At 44.4% G+C, this 25,844-nt stretch overlaps 2 protein-coding genes and 1 pseudogene across 2 annotated transcripts; 2 read left to right on the top strand and 1 right to left on the bottom strand.

The window, feature by feature from the left end:
* Positions 1–1,880: 1,880 nt before the first annotated feature.
* LOC127771902 (O-fucosyltransferase 6-like) lies at positions 1,881–6,284 on the top strand. Its single transcript, XM_052297847.1, has 11 exons — positions 1,881–2,312; positions 2,464–2,523; positions 2,614–2,704; positions 2,831–2,907; positions 3,866–3,954; positions 4,026–4,209; positions 4,298–4,479; positions 4,560–4,662; positions 4,748–5,079; positions 5,155–5,702; positions 5,977–6,284. Exons 1-10 carry the CDS (start codon positions 2,112–2,114, stop codon positions 5,546–5,548), a joined length of 1,713 nt encoding a protein of 570 aa, XP_052153807.1. The 5' UTR covers positions 1,881–2,111; the 3' UTR covers positions 5,549–5,702; positions 5,977–6,284.
* A 3,480-nt stretch (positions 6,285–9,764) lies between these two features.
* Positions 9,765–14,239, bottom strand: LOC127771603 (protein ROLLING AND ERECT LEAF 2-like). The gene is made up of 4 exons (XM_052297535.1): positions 12,797–14,239; positions 12,549–12,712; positions 11,348–11,571; positions 9,765–10,964 (listed from the first exon to the last, which is right to left on the bottom strand). The coding sequence occupies exons 1-4, from the start codon at positions 13,959–13,961 to the stop codon at positions 10,259–10,261; spliced, it is 2,259 nt and encodes a 752-aa protein (XP_052153495.1). The 5' UTR covers positions 13,962–14,239; the 3' UTR covers positions 9,765–10,258.
* Positions 14,240–15,682: 1,443 nt separating this feature from the next.
* On the top strand, positions 15,683–16,782 carry LOC127770915 (G-type lectin S-receptor-like serine/threonine-protein kinase B120; annotated as a pseudogene).
* Positions 16,783–25,844: the final 9,062 nt, after the last annotated feature.

Genomic DNA, 25,844 nt, shown 5'->3' with positions numbered 1-25,844 from the left:
AAAGATCAAGTCAATATATACAATGACATGGAGGACAAGGATTTGATGATTTTGATCCTACATAAAAAGATAATTTTGCCCAAGCCAATTATTGCTCAAACACAGTGGGAGAAAAAAAAAAGAAGAGCTGAAAAATTTTCATGACTTGATGGGGGTAGGACCAGCTTGGTTGAAATTAGAGATTGATTGAGACTTCTCTTCTAATCAACCCAGCCACACGTCAATTTTTTGCCCCTTTGTGTCCAGTTTGTTAGGGTCTACTTAGCCCCACTATATGCTTGGCCACACACTAGTAAGTAGTAACAAACTTTTATATGCATGCCGCCATCGATATCACATGCAGATCTTCTAAACTAACCTCTACTCTAGCCAGGTTTATTCTCATCACTGGTAAAGGCAGGGGACTAGACTGCTGAAATGCTAACTGTACATTGACTATACTAAACCCCATACGAATTTTGAGACTAGGGGTTGGCCAGTCTAGAGCATGTATTGAACAAATTTCTACTAATATTTATTAGTTGTTGTGATTAGTATTAACTCGTGAGCATTGCATTTCCAGAGTGAATTTCATAAATTTTCTGTGCAAGAATGGTATTAATGTGAAACTCGTGCATTGCAACGGGTTTAAATGATGTCACAGATGATTTTTTTTTTAAAAAAACTCTGTCAAACTGAGACAGGAGTGCTCTGTTTTCCCTGCCTAGAGTACCAACAATGCAGTTTTTACTTCTTAAAAAATGTATTTTTTTTAAACTCGATGTCAATCGTCGTCGAGCTACAGCCTGCAGATGCAACTTGCATCATGGCATGACCCTGTAATCTCTCATCAGGGAATCCCAATAAATTATTCAATTATTTTATACAGTAGCACGATCCCACGATGGTGTCAACCTTTTGTACCCAGGCTACGCTCATATATTTAACAACCATTTGCTCCTTTTCTTCTGTTATAGAGCATATCTATCCATTACAAAATTCAAAACACCTTTTCTTTGTGTTGTAATCTTTTCCCTTCAATTTTGAAATATGATTCTTTCTGTTATGTTGAGATGTGCGGAAAAAAAAAACTCTGCTCATGTGCCAAACCTGATCAGAGCGACCAACTCCTTTTTCCCGCGCCCTTTTTTGCGTGACACATGGTTGGAAAGGCGAGTCAGGGACGAATCATCCATCCAAATCGGATGCAGGTTTGCTTGCTCGGATTATCTAAGCAGTCGTACAGCCATTGAACCAGCCATCACATGGACTGTTCGTGCAACACGAATTCTACTGTTATTACGAGTGAAATAAAAGAAAACGCAACTTGCACGTTTTGCACGTCGTGTGCTGCAGTCTGCGATGATTAAATCGATCGGTTTACTCCTAGCGAATTAAACACTGATGAATAGCATATTGCACCATTAATGAGCACATAATTTAATTAATTAATTGTGCTGGTAGTGGACTTTTTTTTTTACAGCGGTTAAATAAATAAATCCATGTAATCTCACCATTATGCGGCGGAAGAGCAGGAGAGTTTTTTGCGGAATGCCCCCGTCAAGTTAGCGGATATTGCTTGATCGCCTCATCCTACCAGTAGACACCGGCATGTTCCTCGGTGTAGTAGCTAAGAGACACACGCAGAAGAAGCCAGATCGGTTCATGCAAGCATCACACAAAAAAACAAACCGAATAATCACTATAGTTAACTCTGGCTTAGATCCAAAACGAACAGACAAACGAAATAACAAATGGCTAATCGGTGAAGATTCGCTCTGATCTCCCCTATTTTTTTTTTACTGGGACACAAGGAAACTTTTGCACTTTGGCCCTTAGGTTTTCGTTATTTGTGTATAAGTTCCTCTCGTGTTGGTTTGGTTTCTCTACCTGCTTTCCAATTTGTTGCCACCCAACTGAGCTCGCCTCGCCACCGCCTCCGTCCGCTTCGCTTCTCTTCTCTGCCGCGAATCCGCGCGCATCGGAACGCGCGCGCGCTCGATCAAAAACGGCGGGAAGAGCACGAGGCGCAGCCAGCCAATAAGGAGGAGGAGGAGGAGGAGCTGCGCGCCGCGCCGGCGAGCGCGTGCGTGCGTGCGTAGGAGGAGGAGGAGGAGGAGGAGGAGGGGCGCATGGGGACGAGGCGGCGGCGTCACCAGCACCACGGCAGGTGGGTGGTGCCCGCGGTGGCGCCGGCCGCGGCGGCGTTCACGGCGGCGGGACTGCTGCTCGTCGTCGTCGCTTTCCACTGCTTCCTGTCGCCGCCGCTCGGCGGCGGCGGCGGCGGGGGTGGCGGCCACCGTGTTGTGCGGCGACCGAACCCGCCGTTCCTGGTAACATCTCCCGCATAAAGCGTAGATTTCGGATGGCGGAAGTCGTTGATTCATGCAATGGGTTTCGCCTCCGGTTTCATCTGGTTCCATTTCGTATTATTAATGTTTGATTTATTTCTTGTCCTTCCCCCCCTCCTATTTCTCGGAGCAGTTGAACAAGCCGAGCGAGCTGCGCCGAAATGTAGTTGGCACCGTCGATTTTGCCGTTCCTGTGAGTGCAGGAATTTCTCGCTTGTTTTCTTCTGTTGCTTGTGGATATTGGTGAATCGCCAATTCGCCTAACTGATTCTGGATTCCGCAGAGCGGCGGGAGCAAGCTGGGCGAAGAGCTCTGGGCGTCGAAACTGGCCAGCAACTTCTTCGGCTGCAGCAACGCGACCAAGGCGTTCGCCGGTATGCGTTACTTGCAAACCTTTTGGTTTTGTTTTCGTGTACGAAAGTTTTTGTTCGGGAGAAGACCAGAATTATACACTGTTCATGTTTGGTGGCAATAAAGCTCGCCTTTTTATGGTCCGGCAGATGCCAAGGCCGTCACGGAGCCGAATCGGTATCTGATGATCGCAACGAGCGGCGGCCTGAACCAGCAGCGAACAGGGGTAAGATCATACTGTACGAAGTTACGAACTGGTAATCGAGAAATGTTCAGTTTTTGATTGGCTGAACAACGCGACAAGTAAAATCATCTTGTTATTTCAGTGGAAACGTAAAACGTCTGAATTTTTATGTTGCTTGGGGAGCATTTTAGTGGCAGAATTGTGACCTTATGTATAGCAGTGGTGAGACTCGGGAACTTGTAGTGATGCTGATACTGTTGTAGCTAGCTCCAAATCCGTTTCTTCAGTTGCACGCGTCCAGCAAGTACTAATCAGTAATTCACCCCAACTGCTCTTTGATATGATCGGCTGGCAGTTGGTTACACTCCCAACAACTTGTTGATACGCTGCGTGACTGCATCCGTGTGTCTCTTGTCTTTTCTTAGGCCCTCTTTGTTTAGGCTTATAAGCCAACTTATAAGTCGAAAAGTCTAAGCCAAAACAAACAAGCAGCTTTTTCATTTGGTTTTTTTGAAGCCATAAGCCACTCTAACACTATTAAGCCAAAAGCTAGGTTGGAGAAGCTTTTTTTGGCTTATATGAGATAGATGTATGACTCCACCACTAAACTTAGGACATTAAATCCACTGGCTTATAAATCATATAAGTCAATAAACTGACTTAAAAGTCTAGGCCAATAAGCCTAAGCCTAAACAAAGAGGGCCTTAGTATACTCTTAAACTTCTTTTGAATGCCCTGCATGACTTCAGTTGTTTCATATTTTACTATTTACTGCTCCGAGTTTCCATTGTTAATTAGTGCTAGACTGCATTCGGAGAAATTAATTTGGCTGTGTTCGAGTGCTTATGTTGGTCCTTAGTAAATAGAGAAATGAAGTTGGAAGAAATTCGCCTGTTGGTGCATCATGTTTTCTTTTTTCCACAATAATTGCCTTTTTTTGGGTCAAATATTCTTCGACCCATAAATGACTCTCAAAGAATGCTACTTATGTGGTTTTCAGATCATAGATGCTGTTGTTGCAGCCCGTATTCTGAATGCAACACTTGTCATTCCCAACCTGGATCAGAAATCCTTCTGGAAAGATGCAAGGTCACAATCTTTACCCTGTCTTGGTTAATTTAGTGAAGTAACTTCTGCTGATTTTGTGTTCTGTATCACAGTGATTTTGCGGATATTTTTGATGTTGAGTCATTCATATCCTCACTCTCAAACGATGTAAAGATCATACGGCAAGTACCTGACAGGAATGGGAAAACACCATATCCTTACAAAATGCGTATTCCTAGGAAGTGTACTGCAAAATGCTATGAGAACCGAGTATTACCTGCCCTTTTGAAAAAGCATGTAAGTACAATTTGTGCTTTCTATATTTGGAATTTTCAGCTAGAAATGCTTAATAATGATTGTTTCTATTGCATTTCTGTCCATGCAGGTTGTCCAGCTTACCAAATTTGACTACCGGGTTTCCAATAGGTTGGAGACTAACCTTCAAAAGCTTAGGTGCAGAGTCAATTATCATGCACTACAGTTCACAGATCCAATTCTTAAGATGGGCGAAATGCTTGTCCAAAGAATGAGAGCCAAAAGTGGACGCTTCATTGCCCTTCACCTAAGGTTTTGTTTCTTGCCTAAATTTTGTGTTTTTATAAAGTATGCATGGCACAAACTCTGTTAATCCACACATGCTGTGACAGATTTGAGCCTGACATGCTCGCCTTCTCTGGTTGCTACTTTGGAGGTGGGGAAATTGAGAGAAGAGAACTCGGTGCAATCCGTAAGAGATGGAAGACACTGCATGTAAGAGAATATCCCCTAGTTATGTTTATTGAAGTGTGACAATCTCAGTTTTTTTACATTAACACATTTGAAAATTTATATGCAGGCAAGCAACCCTGACAGAGAACGTAGGCACGGTAAGTGCCCTCTCACACCAGAAGAGGTTGGCCTCATGCTCCGAGCATTGGGATTTGGGAAGGATGTGCACATATATGTTGCATCAGGTGAGGTGTATGGTGGAGAGGAGACGCTGGCACCTCTGAAAGCGCTCTTCCCAAACTTCCACTCAAAGGAAACTCTAGCTAGCAAGGAGGAGTTGGCGCCTTTCCTCTCATTTTCATCTCGCATGGCAGCGCTTGATTATATTGTGTGTGATAAGAGTGATGTATTTGTGACAAATAACAACGGCAACATGGCCAGAATGTTGGCTGGTCGAAGGTAATGTTTTTACCCGTTTCTCAGAAATAGTTTGGGTACATCTGGTCATATTCTGAAGAGAAAATTGAATTTCAGGAGGTATTTTGGGCACAAGAGGACCATAAGGCCCAATGCCAAGAAGCTTTACTCACTCTTTCTCAATCGAACCAGCATGAGTTGGGAAACATTTTCGTCCAAAGTTCAGACACTTCAGAAGGGATTTATGGGGGAGCCCAATGAGATAAAACCTGGAAGAGGTGAATTCCATGAGCACCCTATGGACTGTATTTGCGCAAAGACAAAGGGAAGAAGTGGGCATAGTAAGCCTCATCCAAGTAATCGGATTGGGGAAGCAATGGAGAAACGTGCTAATGATGGTGAGTTTGACTGGAGAGATCTGGACTACGGCGAGAATGCACCCTTGGGAAGGGATTCTTCAAATGAGACTGATTCAGACATGCATGAATTGGAGGACATGGTCTCAGACTAGACATGTAAAATGGATAGTATCAGAATTAGGTTTTTCAGCTAAACTGGATTGCTGGTGAAGTTTTTAGCAGAGAGAAGCTGCAGCGTAATTTATATTCTCCGTTTTTTTATGGAGACTTGTAGAAATCAGTGTGGGCTTCTTACAGAGAACACAGGTAAATACAAAATTAGTGAATTTGTTACACTTGAATACTTGATGCATTAAGAATTATGCACTATGCATTTATATATTCATGTCTGGTTAAGGTCATAAAGATAGGCTTTTGATCATAGTATTCGGCAATAACGAGTAATGACAAGTACTTGCTATGAACAAATTTGCGGTAAAGGAGACAAGTTGAATCAAACTAGGCAGAGTGGCTGACTATCATTTGTGTACTATTTGACTTGTACTTCAGCACTCTAATGTTCTGTGTCTTGCTAATGCAGAAACAGACCTTCGGTATGCGCAAAGAAAATTGTACAGTGCTGTGTTAGTTTCCTGCGAATGCTGAGAGGCAAAGAAGACTTTTTAGTTCCTTTTTTACTCTTTCAAATATTTTACCTGTGTACCATAAATAGATGCTATAGTATTATTTTGTTTTTTTTCCTTTGGTATGCGTTTTCTTATTACCCTTGTTTTTTCTTTCTTTCAACAAGTGGATGTAACTTTTAGGTTTTTTGCTCCCGTGAAATTTGTACATAGCATGACACCAAAATGAAAGGGAAAAAAAGAAAAGGAGGAACTTTACCTGATACATTCAGCATATATTTTCCAGTTTTGGTATAGTAGTTTCTTTTTTACTGAAAAGACCACCTACCTTCACCAATTTCTTCTCCCCCCCCCCCCCCCCCCCCCCACCCCCCAGGCATTCAGCGGCATATTTGTGTTTATATTCATTGTGCGGAGTGCGGAGAGACCAAGACTTCTTATTGCTGGTTGTCTTGTTGGTTTCTTGAACTGCTATTTTTGACTTGAAACTTGAGTGGATGTTTACGTCCTAATACTTGAATTATAGATAGAGGATGTATCACATACCGATTTATTTTATGGGATAGAGGAAATAGCTACTATCTTCGGATCAAAATAAGTGTAGCCGTGGGTATTCGTGACCAACATTTGACTATCCGTTTATTTAAAAAGTTTATGAAAAAAATTTTTAAAATAATCACACAGTATGTTTTATCATTTAATAACAATAAATAATAATTAATCATAAAAAAGTTTTAAATAAAATAAATGGTCAAACGTTAAAAACAGTGAAAAAAAAAACTAAGGGAGTAGCATCCGTCCGGAAGAAACAGAAGGGGACGGACTGACGTACACCTCCACCTCTGGCCCAGACCTGGGTGACTGGGGTCCTGGGACGGCCTGCTGGCTGCTGTTCTTGTGACCTCTTCCGATCGCCGCCAAACTCTGCTACAATAGTACCACCTCACGTTTGTTCTCTTTCCCCCACCCTACCACCAACCCCCCGGTGCCGTGCCGGTGCCACGCCATCTCCGCCATGGCGGCCATCCTGCTTCTGCTTACTGTCCTCGCGCCCGGCCCTGGCGTGGTGCGTGCTCACCGGTAAGCCAGCCGTTCGGCGTACGTGCCGCGCCGTGCTATGCTACCCATCTCTCCAACTGCAATTCCCGCGCGTGCGCACGCTCTCACGTGAAATACGTGATGGTGGATGATGTGCTCACGGCTCACGCCACATCGTGCCAGGCGTTCGAGAACGGACTTACAGATTGGGCCTCCGCGTGCGTGGCGCCGATGGGGGAGAAGCCCTTCTTTCCCCGTTGGGCACCAGGCTCGATGGGCCCGGGGGGCCTAATGGACAATCGAGCCCAACGATCGGTCCCGTCCCCCACTCCCTTCTCCCCTTCCTCCTCCCCTTCTTTTCCTATTACAGTACACCACAACAAAATTTAAAACAAAAAACAAAAGTTAGAAAAATTATGTATAAAAAATTTGAATTTAAATTCAAATTTGAATCAGGTATGTAAACTTTTGACTTATAAACTTTGGGTCTATAAACTTTAGTTGTATAAACTTTAGATGTATAGGAATACTATATATAGAAAATATTTGAATTCAAATTCAAATTTGAATCGGGTATATAAACTTTAGGTCTATAAACTTTAGATGTATAGAAATACTATATATGAAAAATATTTTAATTCAAATTTAAATTTGAATCGGATATATAAACTTTAGGTCTATAAACTTTAGGTGTATAAACTTTAGATGTATAGAAATATTATATATAAAAAATATTTTAATTCAAATTTAAATTTGAATCGGATATAATTCAAATTCAAATTTGAATCGGATATATAAACTTTAGGTCTATAAACTTTAGGTGTATAAACTTTATATGTATAGAAATACTATATATAAAAAATATTTGAATTCAAATTCAAATTTAAATCAGATATATAAACTTTTGGTCTCTAAACTTTAGATGTGTAAACTTGAGGTGTATAAACTTTAGGTGCATAAATTTACTAAAATATAAAAGTAATGCGGTGCCAAAAAGGAAACCAGGTGAAGGGAGGGGAGGGGGGGCGAGATTGCTAATGAGCGATCAGTCGCGCGCGCCCTCCCCCGCGCGACTGGACGCGTGTCGCGCGCGGAGAGGAGGGCGCGGGCGGGGCGCTGCGCGCTGATTTTTTTTCGCAATTCCGTACGGTTTCCTTTTTTTCTCGTTTTTATTGTTTTTTCTTTCCGCTTTTTTTTTGGCGCATGTTCCTTTTTTTCCGTTTTTTCGGTTTCTCTTTTCTGTTTTTATTCCGTACATTCTGTTTTCGTTTCTTTTTCTGTTTTTTTAATACGTACGTATACTAACTTTGTATATGTTCAAATACAAACTTTGTATACGCGTATACAAAGCTTGTATACATATGTATTACCAATTTTTTATACACATATACAAAGTTTGTATACATATATAAAGTTTGTATATACGTGTATTTTTTGGGTTTTTATACCCGTATATAAAGTTTGTATACACATATACAAAGTTTGTATACACGTGTTTTTTAGGTTTTTTATATGTACACACAAACTTTATATACATGTGTATAATTTTTTACATTAAAATTATATATATAATTATACGCAAGTATATATAGTATATACATTGCCGTAGAGATGCCGTAGAGAAGAGAGACTACGAGAGGAGAAGTGACCGCGCGCGCCGCGGGGGGCGCGACTGGTCGCTAATCAGCGCCCCGGGGGCTACCCGATTGCTCTGGGCGCTCGCCCAGTAGCATTTCCGGATGGGCCCTGCGCTTCCACCGAGCTTTCTTTCTCAGTTGGGCTTTACATCTGACGCGGTGCGTATGCCTCTCGGGCTCGGCTCTCGCTCGTCGCGCCGGGCCCGCCCATGATATCCCCTCTCTGTCTGCCCGGCCGCACCGACGCCTTGATGTGCCGCCGGCACCGGTTGGCCGGTTAGTTGCTCGCCTCCACCGTCCGTCCGGCCGGCGGCCGCCTACCTACGTGCTACGTGCGGTACAGCGGATTGTGCGTCCTGTGGATGGATTCGGTGATCGGCTGATCAGCGCACGGTCGAGTTGACGCCTGATTTGAGGAATCAAGGCGGATCCATCATCCATGGATGCACGCAGCATTCAAGTAAGCTAGCTGTACTGATTCTCCGTATGAATTAATGGATCTTCTGCAAAGACGTAGATTTGTTCGCGTATAGAGTTATTCGTTGCTTTTCTGTTGGATCATGTAGGCAGGTGCATCTACGATTGGGATCGGTACAGATTCAATAGAAACAGAACTCCAAACTGGGACCAAATCATTTATGCTGTATGTACGACGTACTTTGTTGTTTCAACGTGGCTGCAAGCGCGTCACACAAAACCTTTTAAAGTGTACGTGCAGCGTTGAGCAAGCTACTAATGCCTAGTGGCAATACTATTTCATAAACTTCATTGCGAATACAGCATAATATATAGTTATGTACAACCCGTGCATCAACTGCTTCATCCGTCCCAAAATGTAAGCATTTTTGAGGTTGGCACGGGTGTTAAGAAAGTAGATGAGAATGATTAAAAAAGGTGTGTGATTGGTTGAAAAGAGAAAATAGATGAAAAAAATGCTTGTGATTGGTTGAGAGGAGAATGTAGGTAGAAAAATAGCTTCATTTTAGGACAAAGTACTGTGCTAGAAATAGCTACATTTTAGGACGGAGGTAGTAATAGTTTTCCTATTGCACGTTCAGCTGACTACTTTCAGTCACTGTACATGCCCCCCATCACCAAAATGAAACAGTACCTTAATCCTTTAGGTAGAAGCAGAGCCCATAATGTAGAACCGCATTTCGTACTTCTGTATTCTGGTGGTGTTCAAGTAACCATGGCATCCAGGTTCTTCACCCAGCCAGTGGGTAAACTCTGCTTGAACACAGGACAGAACAACCCTCATCTCTTCTGCCCCCAAATTCTGGCAAGAAATTTATAACGGCACAGCACAAAAATCCTCATCTCAAATTCTCAATTCCTTCATCTGAGCCTCCATGTTCGTACAAAGCCCATCCAAGTTTTATTTCATCTGCATGGTCACCGTGCTCACCATCTCGTCTGTTTCATATGTTTTGATCCATATTCTCTGGTTTCCGACTAATGAGTTGGCTTCAAAATTTTAACAAACCGGGTTGCTGCTGGAAGTTCTCTTCTTGCTTCCGGCCTACCACATTTTCATGCTGTCTTCTCAACAACCTCACCTTCTTCAGCTGTCAGATTGCCTCAGTATCTCTTGGAAGGCTTGCAGGGAGTTGGCAGCAAAATTCTCCAGAGCTTGAAGAACTAACCTCAAATTTATATGTACGCTGCTTGCTTCAACACAATGGGCTTCGTATGTTTGCATTGTTGGACGCTGATGCAAACTCTGCCGCCTCAGTACTAGGGCCAGCTTCTTGTTTAATTCATCAGCTTCCCTTTTAACCTCTAGCGTCTTCTTTTCCAACATCTTCATCCATCTTTCCCTTTCTCGGATTGCTAGGATTCGTTCTTCACCCTCTTCTTGATTTTGCTGCTCCCACAAGTGCTGTACACTAGACACAAGAGCTTTCATGGCGTTAACCACATCCTTCTCAGAAATCTGATCCATAGCTTGAGACCATCTGTTGCAGATAATAAAAACCAATGGAGCGCCTATTCTTCCGGGTGAATAAGGGGGTTCCCCATAAGTTGTCTCCCCAGTCTCGTAGTTAAGACAGAGTGCTAGCCATCCATTCAATGCCCTTACAAAGTTCCTATGAGCGTTCACCCAAGACGAAAAATTGATGATCCATTTAATCAACTCTAGTTCAAGCTCCATTGCCAGATCAGGTCCATTTTCACGTGACACGACAGAAACCAAGTTTTTGGCTTCCGAGATCACTTGAAACTGTGTGTGGTAAGAGTGTAGCTTATACTCCCACATTTTGATAAACCTGGAAAGTGTTATCAAGTGTTATCACTTTGTTAGAAAGGGCTGGAACTAAATGAGACATAGATGAAAGTTATTGAGGGAAGTCAGCTAAGAGGCAGCCAGGTACTTCAACCTTTTAATACCACCTATTCACAATTCAATGTGCAATATGAAAGAATCTAACTCATTCAACAATTATAGATATTAATTCATGACCTTCCCCCAGTTCATTGAATTTATTCAGTTCGCAATGCATAACATCAAAGTAACACTTGAAATTTTACTGAAACTATCAGATTTGAATTTTACTGAAACTATCAGATTTGAACATTCAGATTAACAACAAAAAAGATAACCTAACAAAAATGTAGGAGCAACTATCCTTGAGTTAAAAGGGGGACATACCCTTGGATCAAGGCATTAACTTGTGGCCCTAATTCCTCGTCCCTCACTTTGTTTACCTTTCTTGAAACCTTGGCAATAACACGGACAGCTATTTTAATCTTTGTTGACAATTTCCTCAGCAAATTTCTTGTTGCATCGATCTTATGAGCCTCAGCACCCCTTTGGTCCAATAATTTGAGTCGTTTAGAGTTCTTGGCAAGAAGTAAACGCATTTTCTCCTCGGCCTGTGAGAGAAATATAATAGAGCAGTAAGAATACTATGCAAAGAGGATATTGGGTTGAACACATCCATGGACATGGCCAACGCTGGTTCACATGAAGCAGCTCTACAACAACTATAAACCTAGCATCCCAGGGAACAAAACTATCCAGTTACACTGAATTTTGGTCTGAAAAGCTTAGACATAGCGCTTAAATGGACCTGCCGCCATCCAGGACCAAACTTCTTCTGCACCAGTCTACAGCAGGTCATAATTGCATAAAACTGTGACACAAAACAGAAAAGAAAAAAATATGCCAAATCCCCATCACTGAAACAAAACCGACAGGTACCTCAGAACCATATTCATGTGTTTTTCTGGGTTCCACAAGCTACCTATGAGACGGTGTTGGAGCTCAACAGAGTAATTATATTTTTAGCTATTAGTCACAGGAGTGCTTAAGATCTGGCCGTTAGCCTGCAAAGTCAATTCCCATAATACCAGGTACAATCTAGTGGACCCTTTCATGCCAAGATCAATTAATAAGAAAATGCTAACAAAGCTCCTCCACCAGCAAAACAAATCAAGTAACACTATGACTAGCAACAGATGGATATCACATTTTTTTCAGCATTTGCAACCTTTTAGATACCTGAAAGTTAGGTAATGTATTGCGTGACATCTCAAGAAATTGGGGGTCAAAATTCTTTAGTAGGATGCCAATGCTATATTCAGATACTGTTACTTTTGTTCAAGCAGAAGGGCATTTGGACTATACATAAAACACTATCAAAGTTCCAGAGCTAGCGTAGAACTAACTTTAAGATACAAACCAGAGGACCTAGTGACACTACTGTGAGCAACAGAGTCGTAACTTGTTCTGCATTACCTCTATATGTTTGACACCAAAACAGAATGCATATGTACGAGCATTATGGTTTCACCTAATTTCGGTGCACATCATCATCAATCACCAAATCATGTCCCAAAGATGAGCATACCTTGACCTCACCATACAGCTTCCTCTCCCAGAAATAGAGCTTCTCCAGTGTCAAGGATAGGCTCTTCGAGTCCACCATTACCCCTCCTCCTCTAATGTCCACCAAGTCCACGCCTTTGCACCCCAAGTTAGGCACAGGGATTGACGACATCAGCCGTGATGAAGCTAACCCCAAAGAATTAACAATGCAAGTCACATAATGCAGCACATAATGCAGCACAGAAAAGAATAGAAAAGGTGGTAGCTTACCATGGCTGTGTTCTTGGTAGCTCGGCTTCCCGACCTCCAGCAATGGCGCGAGCTCCCTTGTTGCTTCTGCTGCCCGAACAAGCTGGGCCTTGATCTCCCCGGCAACATCCACATTGCCGCCGTTGCCGGCGACCCTCTGCGCTGCCTGTGCTGGCGCGCGCATGGCGACATTCCGGTGTGCCAGTGGCCTCCGGTATATCTCACTGGTGCTAGCTACGACGTCATTGTCAATGACGGCGTTCTCCTGCTCGGCGACGCTGCTCAGGCTACCAATCGAGCTGCGCCGGCTGCGGTGTCCGCCGCTCCCAGCCGAGTACCCGCCGCTGGCCACCTCCTTGAACACGCAGTCGTCCTCGTCCTCCTCCAGCTCCGGGATGCCCTCCTCCTCCCGCACCTCCCGCGAGCTCCTGCTCGGCGTGTACGCCGCGGCAGAGGCCGCTGCGGCTGTGGAGTCGTAGTAGTAGTTGTCGTACGGCTCGTAGTTCGCGAACACGTTCAAGAAGGCCCAGGAGCTCTCCCTTGGCGGCGAACGAGGAGGCGCGGGAGCCGCCATCCGCTGCGGCGCGGCTGTGGCCGGCACGCCGCCGTTGGCGTAATACTGCGGGTAACCGCTGGTCGGGTCGAACGAGCCGTAGTACACGCGCTCCGTCGACACCGGCGCGCGCTGCGCGACGCCGACCGACGGCGGCGGAGGGCGGCTGCGCGCGTAGTAGAACTGCAGGGAGCTCGCCGGAGGCGGCGGGTACGCGAACGCGGGCCCCGTCCCGTACCCGTACGCGTAATGCGGGTAGGGGAGCTGCTGCTCGGGGAATGCGCAGAGGGGCGAGTCGGCCGGCGAGGCCGTCTCGGATCCGGACGGCGACCCGAGGTCGTCGAGGTGCGCCGAACGGCCGTGAGGAAGCGACAACGTGGCGGCGGCGGCGGCGGTCCGCGGACGACCGCCCTTGCGTGCCGTAGGCAGCGTGAGCTGCGGCGAGGAGGCCTGGAGCTGGAGGAGGAGGAGGCGGTGCAGCGGCGCGGCCATCGAGTGGAGCGAGTCTGCGAGCGCCCCGTGCGCGTCGGCGAGCGCGTACCGGTGGCGCACGGCGGCGGCCAGCAGCTCGGCGCGGCCGCGGCACAGCGCGACGGCCTCCTGGTCCTCCAGCTTGGACCCCTTGCACCCCATCACTCAACGCCCGCACGTACGAACGTACACCGCTGCCGCAAGCGTACACTCCTCTCCCCTCTCCCCTCTCCCCCCTCCGCTCCGCCCTTCCTGCTACTAGTATCCGCCCACCATAATGGCGTTCGGTGGCGTTGGGCGACCAGCGCGAGCGAGAGAGTGATGGCGCAATGATGCGGGCGCGCGCGCGCGCGGCAACACCGAACGAAACGAGAGCGAAACGCTGATGAGGGAGCGAGTGGAGTGGGGAGGAGACGAGGGAGGGTTTCGCTCATCAGAGCGGTCAGAATCTTCTCTTTTATCGTTTGCGGGCTTGGCCCGTTGGCCGTGGCAGGCAGCTGTTGCCGGTTTTTGTTGTGTACCGCAGCGTGGGGAGGTGGGGTCGCACGGGGGAAATCCAGTCGCGGGGCAGTAGTAGTAGTACTGGACCAGAAGCGGAGCGGTCCACGGGGGAAGGTGGGCGACCCGGCGGCAGAGCGTCGGGAGGAGGAGGGGACCGCGTCGTGGACGGGATGACGATGACGGAGCGGTGGGTGTGCGGCCGTGCGGGCGTGGAAGGAGAGAGACGGGGGGAGTAATCCGGTCATGTGCTCGGATCGGATCAGAGGCGGGAAGGCGGCGCCGGCGCGTGTGTTTTTGGGTTGGCCGCGCCGCGCCGAACGGCCGTGCGGTGCATTGACGCTTGTCGCGCTCGGCCTGCCTGGATCGACACAGGTGTGGGAGGTTGCCTGGTACGTGCCGGCTGGTCGGGGCGCACAGCCGCGGCGCACGCAGCCTGTTGCTCCGTGCCCTTCTTCAGTTGTCACGAATCAGGATAAACCATGACATTATATTTATACAGCCTTTGGCTGTGTTTAGTTCCACGTTAAAATTAAAAATTTTAAAAAATTAAAACGATATGATGGAAAAGTTAGAAGTTTGTGTATAGGAAAGTTCGATGTGACGAAAAAATTAAAAGTTTGAAGAAAAAAAGTTAGAATCTAACCAGGGCCATATTGATACAACAGTCATTTTCTTGGTCGTGTTACCTTAACTAACGCTTTATTTAGTTCCAAAGTTTTTCTTTAAATGTTTAACTTTTCTATCACATCAAAATTTTCCTACACACAACTTGTAATTTCCAACACAGCCAAAGCAAGGGTCATGCATGTCGCCGAATTTCGTAGAGTTTCGCAGCAATTGCACGACTTGTTACGTCAAGACATAACGCTACTTCTGCTGCCTATATACCTATAAATACCTCTGCAGTGGACATTGCTATACGGAGTACTCAGTATTTCTGCGCAGCGTAGTAATGATAAAACTCGTGGAGAGGACGACAGGAATAGTAGGTGTACGAGAGTACGACGGAACCATGCTTCATTGATGATCATCAGTGCGCTGCGCGCAGTTACTTTTGTCACGCTACTGCTAGTAGGACTATTAAGTGCTTGCATAGGCCATACGCTAACGACAGCCATGGCTTGTTTCAACTTTCAAAATGCAGAGATTGAACACTTTCGGAACACTTTTTACCCGATTTCTAAGTAATTACTCCCTCCGTCTCAAAATAGTCAATTAATGCCAATATTGACATATATTGGCACACGTGGGTGTGAAGTTTTTCACCGGAATGCAAAAGTTCAAAAACCACCAAAACATGATTTTTGGACATATTGGAGTGTATTGGGTGCGTTCGTGGCAAGAACTCACTTCGTGATTCGCGCGGCGAACTTTTGTATATATGGTACAACAACATCCCGGAGCGCACCTATGTCTGGGTCGCCAACCGCGACAACCCAATCACCACCCATACGGCGAGGCTGGCTATTACCAACACCTTCGGGCTTGTGCTATCCGACTCCAAGGGCCGCACTATCTGGACCACGGCGAACACGGTCACCATCGGAGGTGGTGGAGCCACCGCGGTGCTGCAGAACACGGGCAACTTCATGCTCCGGTTGCCCGATCACCCCACGGACACGATCCTCCCTGGCCTCCCTGGCTTCAAGCTATGGACGAACTACAAGAACCATGAGGCGGTGCGCGTAGTTGCTTGGAGGGGTCGTCGCGACCCGTCCACCTGCGAGTTCTCCCTCAGTGGTGACCCTGACCAGTGGGGGCTCCAGATCGTCATCTGGCATGGGGCGAGCCCGTCGTGGCGCAGCGGTGTCTGGAACGGCGCGACGGCCACCGGCCTCACCAGGTACATATGGTCCCAGATCGTTGACAATGGCGAGGAGATCTACGCGATATACAACGCAGTTGATGGCATTTTGACACACTGGAAGCTGGACTACACCGGGAACGTGAGCTTCCGGGCATGGAACAACGTATCATCGACTTGGACGAGCCCATTCGAGCGACCAGGCCATGGCTGTCTCCACTACGGCGCCTGCGGGCCGTTCGGCTACTGCGACATCACCGGTAGCTTCCAGGAGTGCAAGTGCCTTGATGGCTTCGAGCCGGCCGATGGATTTAGCCTCAACTCTTCCAGAGGATGCCAAAGAAAGGAGGAGCTGAGATGCGGTGGCCAAGACCATTTCTTCACCTTACCAGGGATGAAGGTGCCGGACAAGTTCTTGTACATCAGGAACAGAACCTTTGAGGAGTGTGCCGATGAGTGCGACCGCAACTGCTCGTGCACGGCATACGCTTACGCCAACTTGAGAACTATCCTCACGACGGGTGACCGTCAAGGTGCTTGGTATGGATGGGGGAGCTTCTCGACTCGGAGAAAGCCGGTGCCGTTGGTGAGAACCTGTACCTTCGACTCGCCGGCTCTCCTGCAGGTATGCGCCGTCTCATGATGTTTTCTCTAGCAATTGCCCCACATTCTCCATGAACATGATGATAAATGTCATTCTGCAGTAAACAACAAGAACATTGTAAAGATTGTACTCCCAGCTATAGCATGCCTGTTAAATCTCAGATAAAACACTTCAGAGTATAATAAATTTGGACTTATTGTATTAGAAAGTGTCCCATCCGTTCAAAATTCCTTATATTTTAAGACGGTGGGAATACTTCATGTTGAATAGTATCTCGTAGGTTTTCTGAAGTTCACTTCTTTTTTTTTTACTTTTAGTTGTGTTTAGTTCAAACTAAAATTGAAAGTTTGATAGAAATTAGAATGATGTGACGGAAAAGTTAGAAGTTTATGTTTGTAGGAAAGTTTTGATGTGATGGAAAAGTTGGAAGTTTGAAGAATTATTTAGGAGCTAAACACGGCGTTAGTGACATTCTCAGAAAATACCGTAAAATCCTAAAGGCATGAACAGTAATCCACGGTGACATGTGGGCACGCTCGATCACGTCAGCAACGAGATATAGGCTGTGTACTTTCTCTTCATTCTTACGCAAAATAGAGCGATGAATTAACACATAATTAATTAAATATTAGCTTAAAAATTTTAAAAATTGAATTAATATGATTTTTCACAATAACTTTTGTATAGAATTTTTTTTTAAAAAAATACGTCGCTTAGTAATTTGAGAAGCTTGAAAAACGAGAAATGCGAGGTTGGGAACCTTGAGGGAAAAACAGAGCCATAGAGAAGAGAGAGAAAATGAATTAATTTGGTGCCTTGCATGGGGCACACTTGTCTCGATAGGGGCGAGGCCACTCATGCCCTATGCCACCTTAATCCGACATCATCTCAAGTGTGGCTCATAAAATACGAGAGAGGAAATAACAGTGAAGATCAAACACCAACTTGAGCAACCGGGCGAGTTCTCGCAACCAAATCCGCCAAGCTTATGACTAGATACATCAAGGTCTTTGCTCGAACTACAATTGAAGTCATTGCCCCATATGTCGTGTCATCGACTCACAATCGAGGTATTCGACTACGGCCGCCACTCCACACCATCTCAATTTGTGCTCGTTGGGGAGAGAGGAAAAGTGGGGTTGCCATGATATAAGCTTGATCCGCCGCCGAGGTTGACGCCATCACTTGATCTGTGAGGGGTTGAGCCTGTCACTACTGCTAAGCTTCTCTCCATCGGCGCATGCCACCCTGCCAAGTTCTACGTCTCATCCAACGACAACGAGGACGAGATGACAGGTGGAGAACAATGGAAAAGACCAAATGATGGACAGACAACCCAATGATCCTTTGTTGCATAGGAGCTTGTCAAAGGAGAGGGGGCAAAGGCAGCGGCATAGAGAAAAAGAGGGGAGAGGCACGGAGAGAGAAGAGTGTGCTAACGAGGGGAGAAGGGTGACGCAAGGATTTATATCATTTTTAGGTTTTTAGGGTGTTACGTGTAATTTTTTTACTCCCACATAAATGGGGATTAGGGGTTGGGGGTGGGGAGGGGCGAGTGGGGATTGAAATACAGAGCGACAAAGACACATGTGACAATTGATAACACACTAAAATCATTGTGTATCGTGGAAAAAAAACTTATTTTAATGTGTGGTGGTAGCCACGTGGCCTATTTTAGAAGTGACTATACATTCGTTGTCCATACTCTAGCGAGTTCTGAATGGTTTAGGGCAATGCCAACGTATAATGCTATGATGCATAATGTATATAGTCTTTAGTATCTTGTATCATGGGCACTGGTACAAAATAAAAATATGAAATGGCTTCCAACTTCTTTGAGATAGCGGGGAGAGAGAAAGCAAATGAGAGAAAATACTTTTTTATTCATTATGACAAGTTGTAAGCTTGAGGTGCACTATAAGAAACTTTTTACTGTTGCCAACTTCCATAATGTGTAAGGTGCACCTTAAGAATATATTTATTTCTCAAGGTTACCTTTTTAACATATTGTGGTTGCCTTTTTAATGTACCGTGGTGTTAGTTCCAGTAACCGTGCGGTTTATCGTAATGAACACCAAGAAAATCAAACAAAATTTATTTTAAAAAAATATTTCACTTAAATTCCTTTTATTGGTAGAGTTATCAAGCACTTACCATTGTCATAGCCTGGCAATAAACACAATTACCATGGTAACAAACATTAAGAGAGATCTATTCCTGATACATGAACAATTGATAATCTTAAGATATGCTAGTACAGTTTTTCAAAGGTGCTTATAGAGACAGTATATTGATGTGTGCGTTCATAAGGATGAGTGTGCACGTGGACGTCTGTTTGTACTGTGTTTCTAAAAAATGAAAAATTGATGTTCCTCTAATAAAAATATCGTGTTTCTGAAGATCCGAACGCAAATTCATTGATTTTTCCCTTCCCTGCAAATTCATTGCTTTTGTCTTCACTGTTTGTCTTCCTTACGTCACACCGTGGTTGGTGCACTGATTCAGGTTGGACCGCTCCAAGCCTCCATCCTCTTTGGGAAGTGAGCGAAGTTCTGGCGAGGGGAAGGATGGCCATGGCCGAAGTGAGCAAAGTTCTGGCGAGGGGAAGGATGGCCATGGCCATGGCGATCGGCAGGATCTCGACGCAACCCTGCAAGGAGATCACGCTGCAGATAAAATTAACTCGGACGGCATCCGAGGGCCGGATTGGTGGCGATCATTTCTTGCACCTGTTCGAGCTAGCTTTCTTTACCTCTGGGCATGTCTCACTCTCACTACGGTGCCCAGGCAGTGACACCTGCCATGTCTGATGCCTTTTAACTCCATGCAACCACTGAAGCGAGAGAAAGGCATTGCTCCTGCTTCCCGTCCATGACTTTCTCTGGCTTCCTGGTTCAATCATCAATTCTACAGCTCCTCTGTTCATGTGAGTTTTTCTGCCCTTTTTGCTACAGTGGGGTTCAATCGACAGTGTCACACTGCCACTTTTCACTGCTTAATCACCCTACTGCTGTTGGTAGTAGAACATTGGTCAAATTCAAGCCCGTGGTACTGGCGTCCCCTCCTCCATTAGCACCGACTTAATTATGATTCATATCAACGACTTCGTCTGCCGACAAGTTTGGATGGGCAATTAGAACCTAGTAGTTAGCTAGCCACCATCTCGGTTAAGGGCTATTACCCGCTAGATAAGCAGCTCAAACAGTGCTAAGCAGCAGGTCAGCATGGGCAGTGGTCACTGGTCAGTGGAGTAGGAGTGACAGAAACGCGACCCACTGGTCCAGGACAATCTGTACACAAATGAAACAAGAAGCGCAGCTGATGAGGGCATGAGGCCGAGCTAGCCAGTCTAACCGGCTAAGGGCCCCTTTGAATTAAAGGATTTATATAGGAATTTCATAGAATTCAAATCCTATAGGAAAATTTTTTATTTGGCATTTTGATTCAAAGGATTGAAGCTTTCCAAATCCTATGAAATTCCTATGGAATGTCACATTGCATGTGGATTTTGGAGGAAATTTAACAAGAGCTCCAACCTCTTGAAAAATTTCCTTTGAGTCTATCTCTCTCGTCCGATTCCTGCGTTTTTCCTGCGCTCCAATCAAACGACCATTCATGTGTTTTTCCTATGTTTTGCAATCCTCTGTTTTACACTTCAATTCCTGTTAGAATCATGTGTTTTTCCTATTCCTCCGTTTTTTCTCCCCTGTGATTCAAGGGACCCTAAAAGGGAGAAGAAAAGAGCAATAGCTTCTCGTAGGATCACCTTTGTGTTTGTCCATTGAAGCCGCATATCCTCTCAATCTTGTGGTCACAAGTCACAACTCACAAATTCATAATGTAAAAGAAGTGTCCATGCTAGCGATCTCTTGAGCGGCTCACGTGGTGGCAGGAAGAAATATTAGCATCCGTGGTACGTGCAGAATGGTGCTATTATTGTATTGGTGACTTGTTGAGGGGAGCATCATATGGTCTGAAACTTGCAAATCACGCTCTGATGAGGACACTATTCAGTTGTAAAATTAAAGTCCAACATGTTGTAAAAAAGGGCATGAATGTTTAAGGATTTCAGAACCCATGGCTGGCTGTCAGTCGACAGTATCTTCCACTGAGGACGTCCTTGTCCGACCTAAACGGTAATTACGTTCTGGAAAGTGCTGACGAGTTTGATCTGAATCTGTTACGGCATTTAATTATTAAACCCACTCCCAGAATTGGAGACCCCCCATGAGCTGAGCGGCTGAGCCACCTAATTCACATCAGCATATGAACCATCTGATTACTCTATTGAGGAGGCATGAGTTTTCTATCATGTGGGTGAAAGACCCTACCATGATCGCAGTGAGATGGCGTAGGGCTTTCAGATCAGCAATTCAAAAACACATGGCCCTATGCAACTGTCAATCCAAATGGCCGCTATAAGTATAGAAGTTTCTTGATTCACATGGTAACAAAACTCTCCCTGATCAGATCGTAATAACTGCAACGTACTTAAACAATTCGCTTCACTACTCACTACGTGCATCCTTATTATATTCCATGGTAAGAAGTCAAGTCTTGCTTCATGCACGCGAACTGGAACTATATGTAACTACGTAAGATGTTCAGTGTGCGCACGACCTCTGAATAGTTTCTAGCTGACCGGTATACAAAATGCTGATAGTTTTCCTCGACTGAACAAAGTCAATCGTCCAAAGCAACAATGCAGATTTGTGAACTGCAAATGGCGAATAAGTTATCTCCAGTTGGGTGTTGGGAGCATCATCAACCTAGAAAAATATGATGACGCATATGGAAAGTTCAAGATTGATACGAGGTGCAGACAGTCGCACACCATGTTTTAAGTTAAAGAAAGAAAGTTGATCTTAGTAACGGATCAACCATGAGCACTTGTCAGAAATCAAACTGAGACTTCAAGAGATGTACAGAGTAAGAAAAACGCTAGTATTAGTACTGCAATTTATGCATTACAGAATTCATACTGCATCCTTCGTGCAGGGATAAATCATTAATCTGCATTTGTTGCCAGCATCATCATATTTCTTATCTCTGATAGGTCACCGTATGATCTATCAGGACCCCAAGACAGCTTTATGCCTGCCTTAATAAAGATCCGTACCCACATAAAATAGGAGTAGAGGCAAAATTTAGTTGGGTCAAAACTGCCACGAATTAAAGTTTCTGCGTGCGCAGGCCAATGCTCAAGCTCAACGCTGTGCCTTGCTATCGCGCCTCTTGAATTTCTTGCCATCTATCCTCTGCCCTTCTTTATGAACCTGTACTTTTGGACGGTGAAAGGTGGTTTTCCGGTGGTGTAGAAATATAATACATTTTCTGTTGGTTCCAGGCTTGCAGTCTCTGTTTATTAACAGCCTTATTTAGGAAAGCCTAATCTGCCATAGCTTAATGGAAACTAGCTGGGTGGCCCGCGCAATTGCGCGGGTAGTACCCATATAAAATTATATATTTTTTAATACGATTTTACTTAAAACTTATTAAATATATCTATCTCGTTGTCTTAAAACTTTGAAAGACCAAACCTTATCATCCCCGTGTTTCTAATTTTGTAGTTTTTAAAAGTCACACCAATACTACAACTTACTTTTGTCATTTACTTTTTTTATTTGCTTGCTTGATCTACCACCGTTTCTATTCATTCTCCTTGGAACCTTTACAAATTGGATCGTATAGTTTGTAGAGTTTATTGTCTCGTTGGGTTTCGTTTTTATAATTTCTAGAAGTCCCGTCAAACACTGTCATCATACTCCTGTACGGCCCGTCCACTGCCTCTTCTGTTTATTGTTATTGGGATTTTAAAAGTCGAATATAATTATCATTTGGGTTCATTTTTTACTTTGTAGAAGTCCCGCCAAAATGTCAGCGGCTTTGCCACTGTACTCTCTATGGCTCACCCGCTGCTTCACTTCTTTATTATTATTGAGATTTTAAAATCAAACAATATACATGATTATTATTGGGGTTTATTCTTTTACTTTTTAGAAGTCCCGAACATTTAAAAATTGGACCACGTAGTTTTTAGAGTTTATTGTCTCGTTTGGTTTGATTTTTTATAATTTTTAGAAGTCCCGTCAAACGCTGCCTATTCCTCTACAACATGTCTGCCGTCTACTCTTTATTGTCATTGGGATTGTAAAAATCGTACATAACTATCATTAGAATTTATTTTTTTACTTTCTAGAAGTCCGACCAACCATCGGTGGCTCTGCCATTTTACTCTTGCACGACTCGCCCGCTGCCTTTTCTTTTTATTATTATTGAGATTTTAAAAATCGAATATTATTATCATTGGGGCTTTTTTACTCTCTGGAAGTCCCGCTGAGCACCTTGACCAGTTACTTTGCGGCCTGCCCGTCATCCCTTCTTTTAATCGTCTTTAGAATTATATTTGATGTCTTCTTAATAGTTTTTAGATGTCCCATCAACCGCCACCACTCTACTCATTTATAGGGCTATTACTTAATTAATCTCATCATGTGTTTTAGATGGTCTTTTTTTTCAATAGTCCTTATTTTTTATCACCAATTTTACTTATTTATAAATTGTATTCGTAGTTGAAACACATGATTTTTATTTTTCTAATTAGCAAAAAAAAAGAAAGAAAAAGACCATTCTTCTTTAGAAAATCATTCGGGAGGCAGGAATTCCGATTCCTCTTTTTTTTTCTAGCAAAAATTGACCAGTCTATTTCCTATTAGATTCTTTCTCTATCTCTAAATACTTTAAATATGTTTATGTCTCGTATGACTTATGATATCAATCTACACCGTTGTAATTTTGACCAATCATGATATAGCGGTTTATATTTTTCTGCTTTTCTCCGATTAATATGGGAATTTTTAGCCTCTACAGCGAATGACCACCATGATCATGATGATTTAACGGCATGTCTGTCTGTAAACGCATTGTTTCTAATATATACTCAACTAATTGTAAGTTTAGCATTGGAAAAAAAATCCAGTAACATGCCTTACTGATGTACTTCTTTAATTAGTTTCTTGCTTTTGTGTGTGCACGTATGCTGCATGCATGAGAGTACATGAGTCACAGGACATGAGGACAATACGTACCAGCTAGTCAGCACCTACTGGAAATACAATAGCTAATCCAAGTCTAGCACGGCTTCCACTCGCCACTCGGGAGGCATGATTTCGATTCTTTTTTTTTCTTTCTAGCCAAAATTGACTAGTCTATTTCCTAATAGATTCTTTCTCTATCTCTAAATACTTTAAATACGTTTATGTCTCGTATGACTTATGATATCAATCTACACCGTTGTAATTTTGACCAATTATGATCTAGCGGTTTATATTTTTCTTCTTTTCTCCGATTAATGTGGAAATTTCTAGCCTCCACAGCGAATGTGGTGCCTTCTATTCGAGCTATCTTAATAATATAATAGATGCAATTATGCAAATGATACGTGAACGAAACGACAATGAACAATCTCCTTCAGACTGAAAAGGAGAAAATGGTCTCTTGTGTGTGCGCCCGTGTGTTCGTCTGAGACTCTTGAGTGGTCAATAATTGGCTGAAGGGAAAGAAACATGCTAGCTCTACCGCTAGTCCGCTACATTTCTGGTTCTTTTCATCTTTAGGCAAGGACGAGAGACATGATCCGCATAGCGCTCCAAAAGAAAAGGCTCTCTCCCATAACGAGCAACAATGACAGCACCATCCAAACATGTGGAACTCACCACTCAGCAGCCAGCAGGTCCAGTGCAGCAACCATCAGATATAGCATACTCCTATATCTATGGACTGTTAACTGCAAAAGGGTAAAGTTTTATTCTGAAAAATGTCACTATACTGTCCCAATCACATATATGAATCGCATCAACAAGAATAAAGAGACTCCTGAGGGGGTGTTTGGGAGAGAGGGGCTATGAGTATATCAAGATACATTTGGCTATTGCACATTATCCACTCATAAGTCATTATGCAGGTATCAAGCGTGCCTGGTGTGGTTGGTGTTACACCAGCCTTTCAGATACTCGTGAACAAAAAGAAGATAAAAGAATTTGCGCCAGAGCAGAAATAATGTGGCAGGAGTCCGGGAGCCCTCACAATCATCAACGGAACAGAACCGTAAAGCCATGGCCCAGGGGGAGCAAACACGGCAAACCCTACCGCAAGAGAACAATATAAAAAGAAGCGCATGCAGGTACTTGATTACTGATTTTAGCAAAAGATAGTGGTGTAACAGCTAACAACCACTGTATTTTGCAACCATTTCCAGATTCTAATCATAGACGCATGAGTCCGTATTCATGGTTATTGGCCTATTGAATGAATCATCAGATATCAGTCTAGCATGGTGATAGCCTAAATGATTAGCGGATGCTTTTGGACCATTGGGTATTTGGGCGCCTTAAACCTTAACCATATTAAAGAGACTTCATTCTTCAACTACTGCTATAATACTGGTTATTTATGATCCGTGAAGGACATTTGGGGTCCTGCAGATGATATGCGTGTAGTATGGTGCATATAGGTGTTGAAGACTTAACAGGGACGAAGGGTACTTAAGTCCATCATCATTCAGTAATCGAGAAAATAAATACCTGTACGACAGAATGATGTTAGGCTGATATAAACTGGGCCAGCTTTCGAGCCCAACATGCCATTTTGGGCTGCGTCAATTCAAGTAGAAGGATAAGTTCATTTTGGGTCCCTTATCTTGATGTCGGGTTCAAATTACATTCTTGAACCGCAAACCAGATGTAATGTGTCTCTCAACTTGTAATATCAGGGTACTCGAGGTCCTATAGAATTATCATGTCTGGTTTTGGCTGACGTGACGAGTTAACTACGGTCAACCAAAATGAGTCAGCGTTGGACTCATGCGGCCCCATATGCTAGCGAGCTAGTGTTCTTCCTTCTCTCTCCCCCTCTTCCCCTCTCTTCCCCATATTTTTCCAGGGCGGCGACCGATGGGGAGAAGAGCGATGCGTGGTAGGGAGAAGGGTGTTGGCCGATGAGAGAGGAGTTGAGCGCCGGCGGGGGTGGCGCATATCAGTGGGCGGTGAGTGGTAGAGGAGCAGTGCGGAGCGATAGGACACGAGCAGCTTCACAATGATGAGCGCGAGACGGTGCTTGGCACCCCTCGCGACGGCGG

This window comes from Oryza glaberrima, chromosome 4 (genome assembly GCF_000147395.1).
Source record: "Oryza glaberrima chromosome 4, OglaRS2, whole genome shotgun sequence".
In the NCBI taxonomy this organism is placed as follows: domain Eukaryota; kingdom Viridiplantae; phylum Streptophyta; class Magnoliopsida; order Poales; family Poaceae; genus Oryza; species Oryza glaberrima.
This window is presented reverse-complemented; position numbering and strand designations above follow the sequence as displayed.

Bases quoted from the DNA above. Each gene is read 5' to 3' on its own strand.
- LOC127771902 (XM_052297847.1), top strand. From the start codon at position 2,112: ATGGGGACGAGGCGGCGGCGTCACCAGCACCACGGCAGGTGGGTGGTG. The intron at 2,524-2,613 runs GTGAGTGCAGGA...TGGATTCCGCAG, and splicing joins CCGTCGATTTTGCCGTTCCT to AGCGGCGGGAGCAAGCTGGG. The intron at 3,955-4,025 runs GTCACAATCTTT...TCTGTATCACAG, and splicing joins TCCTTCTGGAAAGATGCAAG to TGATTTTGCGGATATTTTTG.
- LOC127771603 (XM_052297535.1), bottom strand. From the start codon at position 13,961: ATGGGGTGCAAGGGGTCCAAGCTGGAGGACCAGGAGGCCGTCGCGCTG. The intron at 12,713-12,796 runs GTAAGCTACCAC...CTTTGGGGTTAG, and splicing joins CTACCAAGAACACAGCCATG to CTTCATCACGGCTGATGTCG. The intron at 10,965-11,347 runs GTATGTCCCCCT...AACACTTTCCAG, and splicing joins GTTAATGCCTTGATCCAAGG to GTTTATCAAAATGTGGGAGT.